At 33.9% G+C, this 18,975-nt stretch overlaps 4 protein-coding genes across 4 annotated transcripts; 3 read left to right on the top strand and 1 right to left on the bottom strand.

Annotated features, from left to right (window-relative positions):
• Positions 1-140: 140 nt before the first annotated feature.
• LOC107905251 (probable histone H2B.3) lies at positions 141-892 on the bottom strand. Its single transcript, XM_016831853.2, has one exon. The coding sequence runs from the start codon at positions 728-730 to the stop codon at positions 314-316; it is 417 nt and encodes a 138-aa protein (XP_016687342.1). The 5' UTR covers positions 731-892; the 3' UTR covers positions 141-313.
• Positions 893-2,515: 1,623 nt separating this feature from the next.
• Positions 2,516-5,560, top strand: LOC107905254 (ras-related protein RABE1c). The gene is made up of 9 exons (XM_016831856.2): positions 2,516-2,675; positions 2,771-2,902; positions 3,746-3,818; positions 3,913-4,013; positions 4,436-4,501; positions 4,700-4,797; positions 4,936-4,998; positions 5,096-5,188; positions 5,267-5,560. The coding sequence occupies exons 2-9, from the start codon at positions 2,830-2,832 to the stop codon at positions 5,345-5,347; spliced, it is 648 nt and encodes a 215-aa protein (XP_016687345.2). The 5' UTR covers positions 2,516-2,675; positions 2,771-2,829; the 3' UTR covers positions 5,348-5,560.
• A 108-nt stretch (positions 5,561-5,668) lies between these two features.
• LOC107905253 (uncharacterized) lies at positions 5,669-8,165 on the top strand. The gene is made up of 2 exons (XM_016831854.2): positions 5,669-6,643; positions 7,455-8,165. The coding sequence occupies exons 1-2, from the start codon at positions 6,617-6,619 to the stop codon at positions 8,088-8,090; spliced, it is 663 nt and encodes a 220-aa protein (XP_016687343.1). The 5' UTR covers positions 5,669-6,616; the 3' UTR covers positions 8,091-8,165.
• Positions 8,166-8,817: 652 nt separating this feature from the next.
• Positions 8,818-10,689, top strand: LOC107905255 (pentatricopeptide repeat-containing protein At5g42450, mitochondrial). The gene has a single exon (XM_016831857.2). The coding sequence runs from the start codon at positions 8,845-8,847 to the stop codon at positions 10,399-10,401; it is 1,557 nt and encodes a 518-aa protein (XP_016687346.2). The 5' UTR covers positions 8,818-8,844; the 3' UTR covers positions 10,402-10,689.
• Positions 10,690-18,975: the final 8,286 nt, after the last annotated feature.

The raw sequence follows: 18,975 nt of genomic DNA, 5'->3' as shown, positions 1-18,975 counted from the left end.
CATCATCTTCTTCACGCACTGAAGGTCTAATAATCCCATTCCGATATTGAGGTCAGATTGAAATCACGTATTGCCAAAAAGTGCTTCTGCCTCATTTGGAATGGCGGTTTATCATTCAATTCGATCATGAACATCTCGTGTTAGGGAAAGAAACATCATTCAATATCTATATTGGGTATAATCAAAACAACCATCATTGAATCCGAAAGCCTACAACTCAAGAACATTATTAAACCATCATTTAAAAAACCCTAAAATCCCAAATCGGAAACCCTAATCAGAATCCAATCTCAAAACAAAAAGAAAAAGAAATCTAAGAACTGGTGAACTTAGTAACCGCCTTTGTTCCTTCAGAAACGGCATGCTTAGCCAATTCACCAGGCAAAACCAATCGAACGGCGGTTTGGATCTCCCTAGATGTAATCGTCGGCTTCTTATTATACCTAGCCAATCTCGATGCTTCTTGAGCCAATTTCTCAAAGATATCGTTGATGAAACTGTTCATTATCCCCATCGCTTTGCTCGAGATCCCGATATCAGGATGAACCTGTTTCAATACCTTGAAGATGTAAATCTTGTAAGTCTCGACGCTCTTCTTAACCTTCTTCTTCTTCTTATCTGCGCCGCCTTCTTTTGAGATCTTCTTCTCCGCCTTTGGCCTCTTCTCCGCCGGAGCCTTTTCCGCTGGCTTTTTCTCGGCGGGCTTCTTCTCACCAACCTTTGGAGCCATAGGATATAAAGAATGGGGAAAACGAGGGTTTTTTGAGAACGGAATCAGGAATGAAAGAACTCGAGGAATTGGAGAATGAGTGACTTGAGGGTTTAGGGGGAGATGGGATTGTTTACATATAGAGGAGAGGTGGTTTCTGATTGGTTGATTGAGTTTCACTCGGATCAATGACGTGGAGTCCTTTGAGTTGGTTAGATTTGAGGCGCCGTGCGGAAAGAGATAAGGACAGTTCACCATTGCTAAATTACTTAAAAGGCCCTTACACTGGTTTTTTGGTTAAATTATACTATTAGTCCTTGCATTATACATAAGCTGTGAATTTAGTCATTATTTTTAAATTTGGTATTTTTAGTCCATGTGCTTTTCGTATTTTAAATTTCAGTCATTAAATTTTTTGTATTTCCTAAATCATAAGTAAAAAATACATTTTATCACATTTATAATGTCATGCCAGCCTAAAATCAATTAACGGATTTAACGATTACCATCTGCATCCAAATTGAAATCCCATAATTTAAAAAATATAAAGACAAAGAATGATTGAATAAGAGAGAAAGTGGACTAAAACTACAATGTAAAATTTAATCGAACGAATTTAATTTCTATACGAATTTCAATTAAAATTTCAATTTATAAAAATACAAAAATTAAATTCACAATTTACACCTAATACAATAAAAATTTAGTTTTATTTTATCAAGTAGTTTCTTATACTTTTATTCTATTCAAATAAACTTTATCTCTTCTTTTTTTCGCTTAATCTATCACTTTTTTAAGAGTTCCTTTTAAACTCAAAAGCAAATTGCTTTCACAAAATTAATATTTTTTTAAAAATAACAAAAAACTATAATTATTTTTTAAAATTATAATTACCTATTTTCTTTACTATTCTTTTTAGAGTCCATAAAGAAAACAATAAATTTTTATTTAAATTATATAATTACTTTAATTTTTATTTTTTAAGTTCATAAAAAATATTTCTTTTAAAGTTGGTAATTTTCCATACCAACAATTAATTATCATTACCAATGTTTAAATCGAAATCCTCTCTATGAGAATGTAATATATCTTATTATTGCACCAAACAATTATTAGTTTTTCCTGTTCTTTTTAAAAGTTCATCATTCATTTAAGTTGCATTAGAAATTTTATCACAGGCATATGCACGTGAAAGTCACATATTTAAAACACAAATATGTATTGAAAAATAACATAAATAAATAATAAATTCTTGTCATCCACATAATGAGTGTCACATAATATAGTGCTATTCCTTTCTTGTTTTAACACGAAGATTTTTAGTTGTTGTACCACAACTACGCATTGATGCATATGTTTTAAGTAAGGTGAAACCAAAAGATTGCTCTGAAGGAGCCAGAGATGAATCATAAATTTTAGTGGACAAAATGCAATTTTACTATTATATTGACTTGTAATTTCATAATTTTTAAAGGGATTAAAATACATATTTTACTATTTGGGGAGGAGAAGGCCACTCCCTACCCCCTTACCTACGCCTCTAGTTTTAAGTATACTCCACGTCGAATTTGAACTGTCATTTAGCGCTCAAATTAACAATGAAGTTGACAAAAGAACCTAATTGACATAATACTGATGATATAAGGATTCCACCAGAACATTATGAAGTATAGAGTCTAATTTAAAATTTAGGCCATAAGTTAAGGACATCATATGAAATAAACCCTAAAAGATAAGAAAAACCGTTTCCGTCCACCTTACGTCCACACAGATCTTAACACCAAATATTAATCCAACGGTTAGGATTTGATTCCGATCAACTTATTTCTTCAAACATTACTCTCTTTTCAATTTTTCTTTTCTTCTCTTTCTCACAGAAGAACAAAAAAATTCAACGGCCGACCGTTGGTGGCGTACGGAGACGCTTCTCATCTCATTTCAGCAGATCTCAACTCTTCCTTCGCCGGTATTGCTTTTCTTTTTCAATTTACCAAAATAAAATTAAAACCATTATTTTATTTTATTTTTACATTGATTTTTGACGAGGATTTTTTTTTCTAGGGTTTATTTGTTCTTCCTTCGTTTTTTGGCTGTTTTCGATAAATTTTTTCCATTTTTCCATGGCTGCTCCACCTGCAAGAGCTCGAGCCGATTACGACTATCTCATAAAGCTCCTTTTGATCGGCGACAGCGGTAATTTGTTTTTTTTTTAATTTTAAAATCTCTTTATATATGAATATTGATTTGAGATGCGATCTAGTAGTTAATCTACATCGTTTTTGAGAAATGTTAACGCTCTTTTATATGATTTGATTTTTTTTTCGTAATGTAGAAAACCTAGATGTGAAACCGTGGTTTGACTTCAGGATCATTACCTTAGATTAAGCTTCGCTTTAGGTTCATGTATTAACTCAATTGCGTTAAGCGAGATTGATTCGGTAAAAAGAAAGGCCTATTTATTTATTTTTTTTGTTGTTGTTTTTTTTATTATTTTTTATGGTGGAACTATGGTATTGAGCTTTTTTCATCATATATAGGTTGTATATATTGATTTCTATGTTTTAATATAGCTCATTGCCATGTGAATATCCTCTGTCTCGGTTGGGGATTAATGACTGATGGTGTATTCATTTACATGAGCTTTCTTGATATTCTGCAATTTCTTTTGGAAAAAATAGGTTCTATTTAGTGTTTTCATGGTGAATATATGCTAGTGGGCATTGTTTGTCATATATTTTAGGTCACATCTATTAATTTCTATGTTTTAACATAGCTCATTGCCATGTGAATATCCTCGGTCTCTATTAGTGTTACTGATGATTAATATCGTGGAGGCATAGAACGTACATTTGCATGAAGGAACTGTTTCTTAATTCATGGGATGTCTGCTGCAAATAGCTGTATACTTGCCTGTAATTAGGAATTAATAGTTGATGTTGTATTAATTTACATGATCTTGTTCTTGATATTCTGCATGTTCTTTTGAATTCGTGTAACGAAAATGTATGTTTACTTTGTTATTGGGTTGTTGGGCAGGTGTGGGTAAGAGTTGCCTCCTTTTGCGTTTTTCGGATGGCTCATTTACTACAAGTTTTATCACAACCATTGGGTAGGTGTTTTCCTAATTGCAGTACAGTGATCGTATTATTATTGATTTTGTTACAAAGGGTATGTGGGTTAATAATGATGTGTTGCTTTGGCAGAATCGACTTTAAGATTAGGACTATAGAGCTTGATGGAAAAAGGATCAAACTGCAAATTTGGGATACTGCTGGGCAAGAGCGGTTTCGGACTATTACAACAGGTTTGTTTTTGGCTCTGAAGGTGTCATTGTTTAGAAATGAATCCAATCAGAATTACTATCAGTTTGGTTTATAATAATTTTGATAGCATGACTTGGCCATTGATTTATCCGAGTTTGTTAATTGTGAGTGTCATTGCATGATGTGAGCTTTTGTTTGCTCTCACTCTGATATTGTCAAATTTAACATCTCTAGTTCATTGTTGCTCTCCTTTCTGTTTCTCTTGCTTTTTCAGTCTTTTTGGAAATTAGGAGTTTGTATGCTTCCATGGTTTGTCTCTAATGCTTTCAAACCTGCATATCGTCTTACACCCGAGTTTTATTACAAAACTTGGAAATAAGATTACAAATTCAATTCTTTCTATTGTCTTCTAGAGTCTTGTCTGGTTGTCGGATGAATTAAGTAATGTTTTCTATTTCTGCAGCTTACTACCGTGGAGCCATGGGCATTTTGCTCGTCTATGATGTGACTGATGAGTCATCTTTCAATAGTAATTACTGAACTTTTTAATTTTTTTTATTTTGTATTTTCTTACATATGCTGTTTGATCTTATCTACCTTAGAATCCTTTTAGCTATTTCTACCGTTTCCTGTTAATTTTCCTCGATTTTGAATCTTTTCACTTTCCTGTAATTTGGAAACTAGAAATATCCTTCTTTTCCACTAAATTTTATCCTTTTTTGCTTAGACATTAGAAACTGGATTCGTAATATTGAACAGCATGCTTCAGACAATGTCAACAAAATTCTGGTGGGTAATAAGGCTGATATGGACGAAAGCAAAAGGGTCCGTTTCTCTTTTTCCCTCTTCCATATTTGCACATATGTTTTCCTTTCTTTCAATGCATTTGCAGCTATCCTTCTGTTTTTCGTTTTTCCCATAGATATTTTTCAAGTGAATTTGATTTTGTAACTTCTTTTTCAGGCCGTCCCTACCTCAAAGGGCCAAGCTCTTGCCGATGAATACGGCATCAAGTTCTTCGAAACTGTATGTAATTTTTACTACGGATATTTTATTTTATTTTTTCTGATATGATTAGTTGGTCTTTTGTATATGCTCAAGAGCCACTCTTATCATCATGCAGAGTGCAAAAACAAACTTAAACGTTGAGGAGGTTTTCTTTTCAATAGCCAGGGACATTAAACAAAGACTTGCCGATACTGACTCAAAGTCTGAGGTATGGTTTCTTTAAACACGAACGTATTAATTATTCAAACTCATTTATCATTGACAATATTTTTTTCCCTTCCAACAGCCACAGACGATCAAAATTAACCAAGGCGACCAAGCAGCAGGAGGTGCAGCGCCCGCTCAAAAATCAGCTTGCTGCGGTTGAACGAACTATTTCGAGGATGAGATGAGATTTGAAGGGTACATTCTCTATTACTGTAGTAGCTGTTTTGGTCTTAAAAAAGAAAAACTAATTTCGTTACAACTTATATATATTGTTTGTGTTTGTATTCACTTCTTTGCTTATCATTATTTTTACAATCTGCTAACTCCTTTGTGTGAAATGTTTGATTATATTAGATTATTTTTATCACCTAAATAACGTGTTTGATAGCGGTAAAAGTACCATGGAGGCTCATGTACTGGAGCCGGATTATATTTTGTCTTATTTACTCAAAAAAGGGGCAAAGTAGTCCTTGTCCGTTAAATCAATTATCTATTTTTTTATTAAAAACAGATCTCTGTACGTCAGCATGATGTATACGTGGCATGCCATGTATCATTATCTAGTTATTTTGTTAGTTACATTAATTTTTAATGGTACAAATGGATAAAATTTTTAATAGAAAAGATCAATACTCTTTGAATTAATGTACAAAAACTAATTTGCTTTATCTTTTGAGTAGAGGGAACAAAATATAATTTAACCCTCTCTACGGTACTTTTTATTGTATGCTAGCCAATTTGTATCTTACCATTATGACATGTATACATTTCTTAAGATAAAGGGATTTTACATGAGTACATGATAAAGCAAATTGAATGTGAAGATCAACTTTGGGAGCATTGTTCCCAAGTACAAAGGATTAATTGCATCATATATCTCAAATTATGATTAAGATTTTAAATTGGTTTTTAAATTTTGAATTAAATACTAAAAGTTTGAGTGTTAAGTGTTAGCTTATCCGAACTTTAAAATATTTTAGATAAATCTTAAAAATATCCAAACAGTTTATATTGAATCATCAAATGTATGTTAAGAGTATTGATTCTGATTTTATAAGGTGTTATAAATTTGTGCCTTTATTTAATTAGGAATAATAAGAGATTTAATCACCACTATTATTTTATAAAAAAATCTCTAATTAAGGAAGTCCAAAAATTTCCTTCTTTCCATAAACAATTATATAAATCCTATCTATACAACATTAAATGGAATATGAAAGCAAAACAGGAATAAAAATCCCTTTTAATTCGGATAGGGACTTTTCCCATTCTCAATACATAATTGTCATCACACAAAAATAAGGGTCACTTTTTCTACTTGCTTTATTTATTCCACATCTATATATATATATATACATAACGTCTTCCCTTTTTTTATGCTAAAATAGGTTCTTGTTAGGGTATTTATAAACTGAGAAACAGCTGAGTTATGTCTCCATTGTCGAATGATTACAAGGTTAGTCATACTTCTAAACTATTCTCTCTTTTTTCTTTCAATTTTTAATGTTTTAAATATTGAGTTTAGTAATTTCCCTTATCCTTGGAATACTGGTTTATGGCCTTTTTTTTTTTACAATTTCATCCTAAATTTTGATCGTATCTGCTTTTTTAGCACAATGTCTAGAATTATTCATAGTCCCTTCCTCAATTCATAAATAGGAGTATAATACACTTCAGCGTATTCGAACCTACGTCTTTCTGTATTGACAATAATGACTATACCAATCGATTTAAGACTCAATCGACGGTTTATGACTAAATTTTATTATTATTGCAAATGATTTTAAGAAATAAATAATTTTATGACTTTTTTTAAAAAAAAAACCATTTATTTCTATATGTTAAACCTAGCTTATATTTTCTTAATTAAGTTCTCTAGTGATGAAATAGCTTCTTCTTGTAATTATGAGAAATGAACTATTATGTATCAATCTTCATAATCCAAGCCATACACTAGGAATCTAATAGTTATTTTGCAGCTTATTTATCAATGTTTATTAATAGTGCCAAAAAATATTAATAAAATAAAAATCTATTCAAATCATAGTGTTAAAGTTGAGTTTAATTCGAATTTAATTAAATTTAATTCGATTTTTATTATTTATTATTTATTTAATTTAAATAAAAATCAATTAATCAATTCAATTCAAATTTGACTCGATTTTGTATTTTCAATTTTATTTTAATTCAATTTTTTAATTGATAATAAAATCGAATCGAATGGAGCAATTGGGTTATATCCTAACATAAATTTCAACTATTTTTAGGCCTTGTTTGGACTAAAATCAAAGCAAATGTACTACAACAATGAAGTACAATCAATAAGAGATGAAGTTATAGGTGAAATTGGGATACACCAAGAAATAACCAATGTATTATATCAGCTATTATTTCAAGCCTGCCATGAAAGAGGCGAAGCTAAACAGCAATTGAAGCAATCAATGGTGGAAATCTCCAAATTGAAGAAATTACTCAACAAACTGTTACCATCATCCAAATTTTCAGCCGAAACCAATTCTTCCGACGACGTTTCATTGACGGCGGATGATTGTACTCATCGGAAAACGTTGAAAGCTTCATTGGTTGAAAATTCCGGTTGTCGGATTCCCGTCAGAAAATGTTATTCTATCGGAAATGTAATTGATGCCCTTAATGAAGGAAGGCCGTTGCCGGTGAAAGGGAGGTTATTTGAAGCTGATATTGATACTCCGCCATTGTTGGAGACGCTTATGATTATGGGTCACCTTCCTAATTGGCGAAACCCTCCGCCATTGCCGTTTAATCTTGTTGTTAATGAAATCTCTAATTCCCAAACATTGAACTATAAGAAGTCTAGTGATGTAAATGATGGTAGTTTTTGGCGAACAATTTATGAATGGTGTGGTTTTTGGTTTATTTATTAAGTTTATCTAAAAAATTGTCTATGATTTATTAAATTATTTATGTGACTATGAAAAATTATAAAATGATCACTTAATTATTTAATTTTGTCCTTTTTTATTACCAGACGGAAATATCTAAAAACCCAAGATAGTTGGGTGACTAAAAAAGATAAAATTGAATAGTTGAGTGATAAAAAAAGAAAATTGCTAATAATTGAGTGATTATTTTATAATTTTTTATAGATAAGTGACTAAAAAAAAACATCTTTGGATGACTATTAATGTAGTTTACCCTTTTTGTTTAAGTCATTTGGTGGTTATTTTTTTAAAAAGATTCGATTAGTGAGTTCTAAGTAACGATTAAACGATCAGTAGGATAGTTCAGTACCCATTGATGAGAAAAAAGAACATACCTTATATCTAAGTCAATTTAAAAAACTGTTTGGATTTTGATTTCATGACTACTAAAGTTATTTTATTTATTAAAAAAAAGCTGAACTATAACAGAAAAGAGAAATAAGAGTTTTTGATTGATGCAATTGATGCAAACATAAATAGTCATGTAAGAACGATTTTAACGGCTCAATGATTTATATGAGAAATTTCGAATAATTCAGAAACAATTGAGTAACAATTTTATAACTTTTGAAGATAAATGATAAAAATAATTTTTTTTTCAAGCAAACAAGTAGTTTTTATATTTCCCTTTAGTTGACTACCCTTTTAGACGGGCCTTGATTTCGCTATAAAAAAGTACACATAGAAAACCCACTCCATGTTTCGATTGAATCCAAATTATAGATTCTCTCGAGCCGCTGCTGCAACCATATTCAACAATGAAGCTCATAACCCTCTATTTATCGTCCCAAAGGTCGCCAATACCTACTTTTGCTTTTCATCAACCTCGTTTGCGGATGCTTGCAAGTTATTCGACGAAATGTCTGACTTAGATGTAGTATCAGCCACTTCCATAATAGGAACCTTCTCTAAGCAACACCTTCATAAAGAAGCCATATATTTGTTTACCAGGATGCTTTTCAACAATATTAGACCCACTGAATTCACGTTTGGGACTGTGATTCACTCTTCCACTTTGTTAAAAGACCTCAACATTGGCAAACAACTTCATGGCTGTACAATCAAAAGTGGTCTAAATTCTAATGTTTTTGTGGCTAGTGCTAGTTTAGATCTTTATTCAAAGTTAAGTACAATAGAGGAAGCAAGAAAGGTTTTTGAAGATACCCATCAACCAAATGTTGTGTCTTATACAACTTTGATATCTGGGTACATAAAAAATAAGAGATTTGAGGATGCTTTATGGTTGTTTGAAGAAATGCCTGAGAGAAATGTTGTGACTTGGAATGCTATGATTTCTGGGTTTAGTCAAACTGGTTATAATGAAGAAGCTGTAAATATTTTCATTGAGATGTTAAGAGAAAGGGTAATGCCTAATGAATCTACTTTCTCCTGTGTTATTATAACAGCTGCTAATATAGGTGCTATTGGTAAAGGCAGAAGCTTGCATGGTTATGTTTTTAAGTGTTTGGGTGATAAGCTTAATGTGTTTATTGGCAATGCTCTTATTAGTTTTTATGCTAAATGTGGAAACATGGAAGATAGTCTCTTGGTTTTCGATAAACTTCGAGGACGGAATGTTGTTTCTTGGAATGCTTTAGTATGTGGTTATGCTCAAAACGGAAGAGGAATCGAAGCTATCGAGTTATTCGAACGAATGATTGTAAGTGGTTTAAAGCCTAATGATGTTACAATTCTTGGTATGTTATGGGCTTGTAGTCATGCCGGTCTTGTTACTGAGGGCTATTCATATTTCAATAAGGTAAGACATAAAGAACCTAACTTGCTTAAACCAGAGCATTATGGTTGTATGGTGGATATGCTTGCTCGGTCTGGGCGGTTCAAAGAAGCTGAAGAGTTTATTCAACGGTTGCCTTTTGAACCAGGTATTGGTTTTTGGAAAGCACTACTCGGTGGCTGTCAGATTCACTCGAATGTGAAACTCGGGGAATTTGCAGCAAGAAAAATCATGGCATTGGACCCGGTGGATGTTTCGTCATATATAATGCTGTCTAACGCGTATGCTGCCGCGGGCAGATGGGAAATTGCATCAACGGTGAGGAAAGAGATAAAAGAGAAACAAATGAAGAGAATTCCGGGTTGTAGTTGGATCGAAATAAGAAACGAAGTTCATGTTTTCCTCAATAAGGATTGCAAACATTGCCAGATAGATGATATCTATAGAGTCTTGAAGATTTGTATACAGCATTCATTGGACTGTGAAGCTGTAAGCATTTTAATGGAGTTTTCCATCTAATTGGTGCCATTTGGACATGAACATATATCGAGAACGATTGATGGGATAAACTAGACTTGGGAGATTCAGCAGGATATGAGATCAAGTACTAAATTATTTGAACCTTTGGTAATTTGGTTTCGAATTCGGTGTTGCTGCTAACATCAAAACAAACATTCGATAGCCCCTGCAGGCAGTCTCGAAGAAGAAATATTACCGTAGTGAACAACAAACCTGACAGCACCAATGTATTAGAAAACGAAACTAACTTCAGTTTGAAGATAAAAATTTTTGCTCTTTCCATGGTGTGCAAGGTGGATTCAGTATTCATACTTCAGTTCATATGCCTTGTTCTATTAAGCTTTCCTTTGCTTGTTCCCAGCTACAGGCATACATACATATGTCACGGACTTGGAGTTTTCCCACACATCCGTGCGGCCTTAGGCAGTTTCTTGGCTTAAAAATGCCTAAGTCAGCCTAATTTCCACCAATAATGGATTCAACCGTAAAAACGCCTAAGTTAGCTCAATTCGCAACAATAAAGGATTCAACAGAATTCCCTTAAAGTTTCCATGAAGAACAGCGGAAGAACGAATTAAGAACGATCTTTGAAAGATGAACAAAAGCAAGAACGCTTGAGAGAAAAGTTTGAGTAAATGCTCTCGATTCTTATTCACAAAGAATAATGAAACAATTACAGGAGTGAGTACAAATGAGGGGGAGGCTCTCTATTTATAGTTGAGCTCCCCCAAAACCGATGGCTACAATTAAAAGCTGTATTCAATTAGGACTCTAACTTTACAGAATTAGAGGCTGTGTACAATTAGAACTTCTAAGACTACTTAGTCCTATCTTCATTATCGGGCCTATCAGGCTTCAATGTGACAGGCCTGTCCAACAGCTCTTTGAATCGGGCCAGTTCTCGTAGGCCAAATGATCCCCATCTGAGCAACAGACCTCCATTGGATGCATTTGGTGCGCTTGTCACGGGCTTTGAACTGCGGCCCGTGACATTCTCCCCCACCCATTCTCGCAACGCCCTCGTTGCGACTTCTGAATGGCACTGACTTGATTCACTTCGGTTTCGTCTCGTCGCCTTAGCCTTTCCCTTTCTTAGGGATTTTTGCCTCGGCTTTTGTCGCTTCTTAACTCGAGCCGTCCTGCTCGTCGCATTTACTCTGGTCAACTGTCCCACATGCATCGCTTCTTTTCCTTTGAAGTCTGATGCACCACCTACCTCTCCCATAGGTGGAAGCCTTGTCGATGACTCGGCCAACTCCGACGCTTCACTCAACTTGAGCCTCATTGGTCTCAGCTTCACTGTTTTCATCACAACTTTCTCCACTAAGTTAGATGTCAAACTCACCTCTTCCTTGGGTGGAAGCCCCTTTGACGACTCACCAAGCTCAGACGTTGCCTTTCTTTCGACTCCGGCTTGCTTTGGACAGTTCCGCAACTCATGCGGACCACGGCACAAGAAGCACTTAACTTGCTTCTTTTTGCTCCTCTTTGCCCTCTTGGCTTTGGCTTTTCCCTTGCTCGAACCAAGCTTCTTGGGCTCATTGTCTGCTCCATCGTTCCCCTCGATGACAGACTTCTTCGGACACTTCCGCAACCTATGCGGACCATGACACAAGAAGCACTCCACTGGCTTCTTCTCGCTTTCGGCCTCCTTGGCTTCGACACCCTTTGCGCTCGAACCAAGTACCAAGGCCTTACCCACTGGCTTCTCCTTAAGCGCGGATTTCTTCAAACATTTCTTTAACATGTGTGGACCGTCGCAGAGAAAGCATTTTAGCTTGTCCCTTTTCCTCTTGGGTTTCTTCTTCCCAACTCGTGGTTTCCCATTACCACCATTGTCGCCGTTGTCATTGCCATTAACTCTATCTTCCTTGTGATCCATTTCACATACGCCCCTTCCATCGGACTTGGAAGACCCAAGCTTGTCTTTCCCTAGACCAAGCTTCACCACGGACTCAACTACCATCATGGCTTCCGACAGGTTTTGGACACTTCTTTGTTCCACCTCATGTCTGACCCACGACTTTAATCCCTTTTGAAAAGCAAGCAATGCTTCTTCATCGGTCACATCTGAAATTTGGAGCATGAGTTCCTTGAACTCTTGAACATACTCCCTCACTGTGCCCCGTTGCATTATCTCTTGCAACTTTGCCCGAGCTTCTTCCTCGGCAAATTCTGGGTAAAACTGTCTCTTCAACTCGCATTGGAACTCTTGCCACGTCCCAATCTCACCTTGCCTTTTATTTGAGGTCCTACCTCGCCACCATAAAAGCGCAATGTCAGTAAGAAACATTGAAGCAGTGTTTACCTTAACCGCATCCTCCATGATGCCTTTGGCACGGAAGTAGTTTTCCATCCTCCACAAGAAATTATCCACATCACATGCAGACCTTGTCCCCACAAACTCTTTCGGCTTTGGGACATCCTCATTACTGAGTGCTGCATTTGCCACTCCTTTCCCCACGGCTGCTTGACACAAGGACAGCTCTCCCTCGAGCTCCTCTATTCTTGTGCTCAAAGCCTTCGTCGTGGCCATTGTTTCCTCCTTCAAAGCCATCATCATGGCCTCGAGAGCATCATTCCTTTCCGACAGCTTATCCCTGTGTGAATTAAACAACTCGTTTACCTTGTCCATGGTGGAATCAAGAGACATCTTTACATAGTCTCTGGACTGCTCCTTCCAGTTTGCTATGTGATCCTCGACCCCATCGAGTGCCTCCTTTACATCCTCCATGGATCCCTCGAGTTTACCCACACGTTCCTCTACTGCCGATATTGTCTCCTTCAAAGACTTCCTCGCCCACCTTTGTTCAAACTCTTCTTTCGACATCCCAACGGTGCCTTTGAACCAACAACTCGAATATTACTTGGTTCAAACCTTGGCTCGGATACCACTTGTCACGGACTTGGAGTTTTCCCACACATCCGTGCGGCCTTAGGCAGTTTCTTGGCTTAAAAATGCCTAAGTCAGCCTAATTTCCACCAATAATGGATTCAACCGTAAAAACGCCTAAGTTAGCTCAATTCGCAACAATAAAGGATTCAACAGAATTCCCTTAAAGTTTCCATGAAGAACAGCGGAAGAACGAATTAAGAACGATCTTTGAAAGATGAACAAAAGCAAGAACGCTTGAGAGAAAAGTTTGAGTAAATGCTCTCGATTCTTATTCACAAAGAATAATGAAACAATTACAGGAGTGAGTACAAATGAGGGGGAGGCTCTCTATTTATAGTTGAGCTCCCCCAAAACCGATGGCTACAATTAAAAGCTGTATTCAATTAGGACTCTAACTTTACAGAATTAGAGGCTGTGTACAATTAGAACTTCTAAGACTACTTAGTCCTATCTTCATTATCGGGCCTATCAGGCTTCAATGTGACAGGCCTGTCCAACAGCTCTTTGAATCGGGCCAGTTCTCGTAGGCCAAATGATCCCCATCTGAGCAACAGACCTCCATTGGATGCATTTGGTGCGCTTGTCACGGGCTTTGAACTGCGGCCCGTGACACATACACACACAAACACCTACGTACAAGTGTGTGAAGTGTTTACAGAGCAAGTGTTAAAGCAGTTGCACATGATGGTACTATTAGCGGGTCTTATACAGAAGCATTTGCATCTGTTCTTTTGCTTTTGAGACAAAGATCTGTGACATGACAGACTTATCTGATCATACGACAAATTTCTGAAACTGACCCTGTCATGTATAAATCTTTCCTCTCCTTGCTCATTTTTTGTTGTTATTTATGCTATTCAAATTCAGGGTTAATTTTATTCGATGTCAGAATCACCCACTCTTAACCCAGATTATTCAAGTCCCTTCTAGTTTGAGCTAGGCCATGCAAGTGTCTACCAGCCTACTCAATAGGCCATACTCTAGCATGGTCCTATATGACTTTAATGGTTTTGGGTGTTGTTTTTTTAACCAATAATGTTGAATAACTAACACGAACACGACATTGAACCACACAATAATCTAAACTTTGCCTACCTTTAGTGTCAATGCAATCTAGTTTCCATTCCCTTTTTTAAAAAATCTTAAATTCCAGTGCTGAATCTATATAAAGAAAAGGGCAGAATGCTTTAGAACCAAGAAAACAACAATTGAAAGTGACAAAGTAACTTAAAATAAGATGGAAAGTCAATCATGCAATGCCACAACACAGTAAAAATTAATGATTGGGACAGAACATACTGTTTTTTGGTTTGTATTTGACTTGTGTATCATTGTCTTATATCCACAACTTTCCATTCGTAGCTTATGCCTTCAAAGACTGGTCTATTTTTCTTCAGCTTGTTAGGCCAGTCTCCAATTTCAACCAAAAAAAAGCCAAGTTCCATGTAAACAAATTAATTAAATTGAATATAATATCTGGTATAATAATAAATTTAGCCAGTTTAGTTCTTTACTTTTGGACCTAAATTTGATTAATTAACGAGCCAAATCACTGTTCTTAATGAAAATATTGAGTAACACATTAATTTTTTTAACGATGTTGACGAGACGTTCCACGTGTATTCCATGATGACATGAAATTATTTGTCTTATATGTCATGTCAATAAATAATTTAAAATTTATAAAAAAAATAGTACGAAGTATACGCGAATTGTCATGTTTAAAATTTTAGCATTTTAGTTAGTATTTCCGTTAAAAAATAACAATTCAACTCTTTCTGAGAAGTTGATAAAATGTAAATATTAATGGCTAAATTTATCATTATGCATAATTTGACTACTTTTCAAGTATTGTAAGGTTAAGTTGATATAATCAAAGATTAGGGTTTTACTGTCAAGTCTGATAGGCCAATGAATGTGTGGCATTTGTCTTCTTGATTAAGCTAATTTTGTCTTTGTAAAAGGTTAGTAGACAATTATAGGTATTCAAAAGCCTTAATTATTGTTAATTATTACTTGATTACCCTTCCAAATTCAATGCTCTTCAGTCAAACCCTTTCTCTTTTATCTTTATCTTTACCTTTATCTTTAATTTTTCCTTCTTTTCCCCATCTTTAACAAGCAAAATTGTTGAAGCTTCTCTTAGATCATTTCCATGGCTATCAATGAAGCTATAACATAATCAAACAAATAACCAAACTCACCTTGGCAGGAAGAAAAGACATATGCACATTATGCATTAGAATTCATGGGAACTTTGTTGTTTTGTGAGTGGTGGGGGCTCATAAACCAAAACCTTCTTTGATTTATATGTTTTTACTACACCTGTCCATGACCAAGCATCTAAGTTTGCTCGAAAAGTAAGAGGATTTGAGTAAATGTATAAGCTTGAAAAATGAGTTTGGACAAAAATAAGACTCGTTTAAAACAGGTCAGACCTCAAGTAAAGTTTTTTGCCCGAGCTTGACCCGGCCCAAATATACAAAAAAAATTACTTTTTATATTTACTGTTTTGTTACTATTTTCTTGTTTTTTTCACTATTATGTGACTATTTTATTATTATTATTATTTTGATATGGTATAACTCTTGTTTTATTGTTAATTTTGTTACTATTTTAAAGACATTTGCTTGTTAAGTTGCATTTATCTTAAGTATAAAGAGTTTTTTTAATATGGCTGGCTCGGGCTGAGCCTGTGTTTTAGCATTTTTATCCGGGCCGAGCTTGGGTAAAATGTTATACCCATTTTTTAGGCTAGGCCTGGCCCATGGACACCTTTAATTTCTACCAATGAAATAAAAAGGGTTAATGTTAGATTTGGTATCTAAATTTATCTTCAATGTTTAATTTGATGCTTAGACCGAACAACATCATGTGAACCAAAGAATGTTTGGCATGTGTGCTTCAGTAAAAATACAGAGCTACTTTATTGAAACAAACATAAAAAAAACCTCAAGTACTAAATTAAACATTAAAGTCAAATTTAGATACTTAATTGATTAAAATGAAACTTACGTACCAAATAATAAATTAATCCAAAAAATCAACCTTTGGATCCCTTAATAAATCAAAAGTGTTTCTGGAAGGAAAGAAAAACCATTGTGATGGAATGAGAAAAGGAAAAGGGCAAAAAAGAGTGTAATTTAGCTGCCTTTTATTACAATAAAAAAACTTTATTATATGGCTTGGGGACAACAATAATTTTTTCTGGTTATGGTGTTCTTTTTTGCTTTAGCTCTTTCTTTCTTTCTTTCTTTTTACACTAAAATAAAGGTTTTTCTCAGCTAATCATGCCTTGATGAAATATACCAAAAAGATGAAAATATTATTGTTATTTTATATTTTTTGCTCAAAACATGTTGGAGTTGGATATTGTTTTTATTTTAACATTAATCCTATTATAAGTTCTTATCATATCTGTTCTTTTTTATATAATACATAGAATTACCCATAGTCCCTTCCCGAACTTTAAATATTAGGATAATGCACTTCAGCACATTCGAACCCATATCTTCCTGCACTAGTAACAATACCGATGCAAGTTGAGCCAAGACTCGACCGACAGACACCTAATATTGTTAAATTCATCATTATTCGGAATAAATTTAGAAAGAACTGAACAAAACCCATAGATCGAAATTGTGGATGATGAAACTCGAATCCAGACCTTTAATGTTCGAAGCTCCAAAAACTTTTGCCAACTGTATCAAGACCTCATCGATAGGGTTTATAATATTTTTAAATATCAAAGTAAAGAAAAATGAGGTTTTTATTTATTTTTCTATCATTAATATTAATATTATTTTGTAGCATTGCTTCAATTACAATCTTGAAATTAATAATTGTTGAAGCTGATTTGATTGGGTTTTGACATGCCTTAAAAGGGTTTCTTCTGATCCGAAAATCATGCAAATTGATCAACCTTGATTATCAATATGGTTTATGTCAAAACCTAAATCATCAAATCTTTTCAATAGATTAATCTAAATTTCATCCATTTTTACTGTTAAAAATTAATATGACTGACGAATCCGTTTATTTTTTAATCTAGAAGAGGGGCAAAATGCAACCCAACTCCTAACACAAAGACTTCCATAATACTTTTACCGTATATCTGTGAATAAAATCTCATAAAATTTATATACATATTTCGATACTCAATATATAATATTTTAAACACAATTATGATGAAAATTAATGTAGACATAACAGAATACATTAGATACGTCAATATTACTCGAAACTTAAAAACCTAACCGAATCAACTTGATTCAATCATTAAAAAAAACATGAATTTAAACTTACACAAACTAAATCCAAAATTATCCAAAAAATAATAATAATTATAAAAAAATGAATTTATCCCTACTTGATTGCCAAATTGAATGGTGTGTCTATATTTTGAATTTGGGTATATACATATATTATGTATAGAAATTTGGGTCTATTTGGTCCTTCTTTTTGTCCTTAGTACATTACTATTAAAGACACAAATCCCATTGACAATGTCTTATCCCCAAAACACATAAATCTTCAAAGGCTTGAGTCAATTTCTGAACCCACCAAGACACAACATAACCCCAAAGATTTCCCCTACGTATCCCCAAGCTACCTAGCCACTAGCCGGTCCGGTCCAGTCCGGTCCGATCTAGTCCGGTCCCCTACCTATTAATGTTTTATTTATGTATTTTCATAATTAAATTCAAATAAATTTTTTATTATTTTTAACAATAAAACAAGTCATTTAAAACGAATCATTTTAAGTAAAAAAATCTTAAATTTTATTAAAATACAGAAACTAACGATACATTTTAACCAGTTTTAAACTAAACTTTTCGAAAATTACATCTCTACTCACTTTTCAAAAGAAAAGCTATAAACTAGCACTTACTATTAGTGTATTAGTACTCAAAATTAAAAGATTCCCATAAACTTTGTTTGGCACAAGTCACTATCTTCATTGTCTAAAATTTTATTAAATTCTTTTTTATCTTTATATACAGTGGCAGAGCTAGGGGCTGGCAGGGTACTTGATCTTCCTGAAATGAAAATTTTTTCATTTAAATTATTTATTATTTATAAAATTTTAAATTAGTAATGGTAAATTTGTATTTTGACCCCCCAAAAATGATAAAAAAGCATTCCATATTGTTTCACTAACAGGCGCAACATTAAAATAATTTTTTAGTGTAAACTATAAAAATGGTCACTTAATTATTCATTTTTTCGATTTAGTCATTAAACTTTTCGAAATGAAATATTTTAGTCACTCTCCCATTAGTTGCCATTAGATGAGTGACGGTAAGCTACGTGGGGCTTTTTTTTGTTAGTCTAATAACAAATTTAGCCCTTTAATGTTTACACATTCTATCGCTCTGATCTTAACCGTAAATAATTCAACGAATGTAGCATTTACTATTTACAAAATTCATCATTTTAATTCGAATTCTAAATAATTTAATAAATTTTAGTCCTCAACATTTACAAAAATTATTAATATAATTTTAATTCTAAAAATTTTAAAAAAAAATCATCCTAGTGATGAAAAAACCCCAAAATTCAGTCTTTTGAGAATGTAAAAATGAAAAGTTCATACCACACCAAATGTCAACAAATGTGAGTCATTCCCAAGGTTGAGAAGTCAATTTTCTCAAGAAAAGAAAGATTCTTTTGATTAT

Source organism: Gossypium hirsutum, chromosome D01 (genome assembly GCF_007990345.1).
Source record: "Gossypium hirsutum isolate 1008001.06 chromosome D01, Gossypium_hirsutum_v2.1, whole genome shotgun sequence".
In the NCBI taxonomy this organism is placed as follows: Eukaryota; Viridiplantae; Streptophyta; class Magnoliopsida; order Malvales; family Malvaceae; genus Gossypium; species Gossypium hirsutum.
Note: the sequence above shows the minus strand (reverse complement) of the source record. Positions and strands in the feature narration are given on the sequence as shown.

Excerpts from the sequence above, each read along its gene's own strand:
- LOC107905251 (XM_016831853.2), bottom strand. The coding sequence starts at position 730 with ATGGCTCCAAAGGTTGGTGAGAAGAAGCCCGCCGAGAAAAAGCCAGCG.
- LOC107905254 (XM_016831856.2), top strand. The coding sequence starts at position 2,830 with ATGGCTGCTCCACCTGCAAGAGCTCGAGCCGATTACGACTATCTCATA. Across the intron at positions 2,903-3,745 it reads CCTTTTGATCGGCGACAGCG|GTGTGGGTAAGAGTTGCCTC; the intron begins GTAATTTGTTTT and ends GTTGTTGGGCAG. Across the intron at positions 4,798-4,935 it reads ATATGGACGAAAGCAAAAGG|GCCGTCCCTACCTCAAAGGG; the intron begins GTCCGTTTCTCT and ends CTTCTTTTTCAG.
- LOC107905253 (XM_016831854.2), top strand. The coding sequence starts at position 6,617 with ATGTCTCCATTGTCGAATGATTACAAG. Across the intron at positions 6,644-7,454 it reads CATTGTCGAATGATTACAAG|GCCTTGTTTGGACTAAAATC; the intron begins GTTAGTCATACT and ends AACTATTTTTAG.
- LOC107905255 (XM_016831857.2), top strand. The coding sequence starts at position 8,845 with ATGTTTCGATTGAATCCAAATTATAGATTCTCTCGAGCCGCTGCTGCA.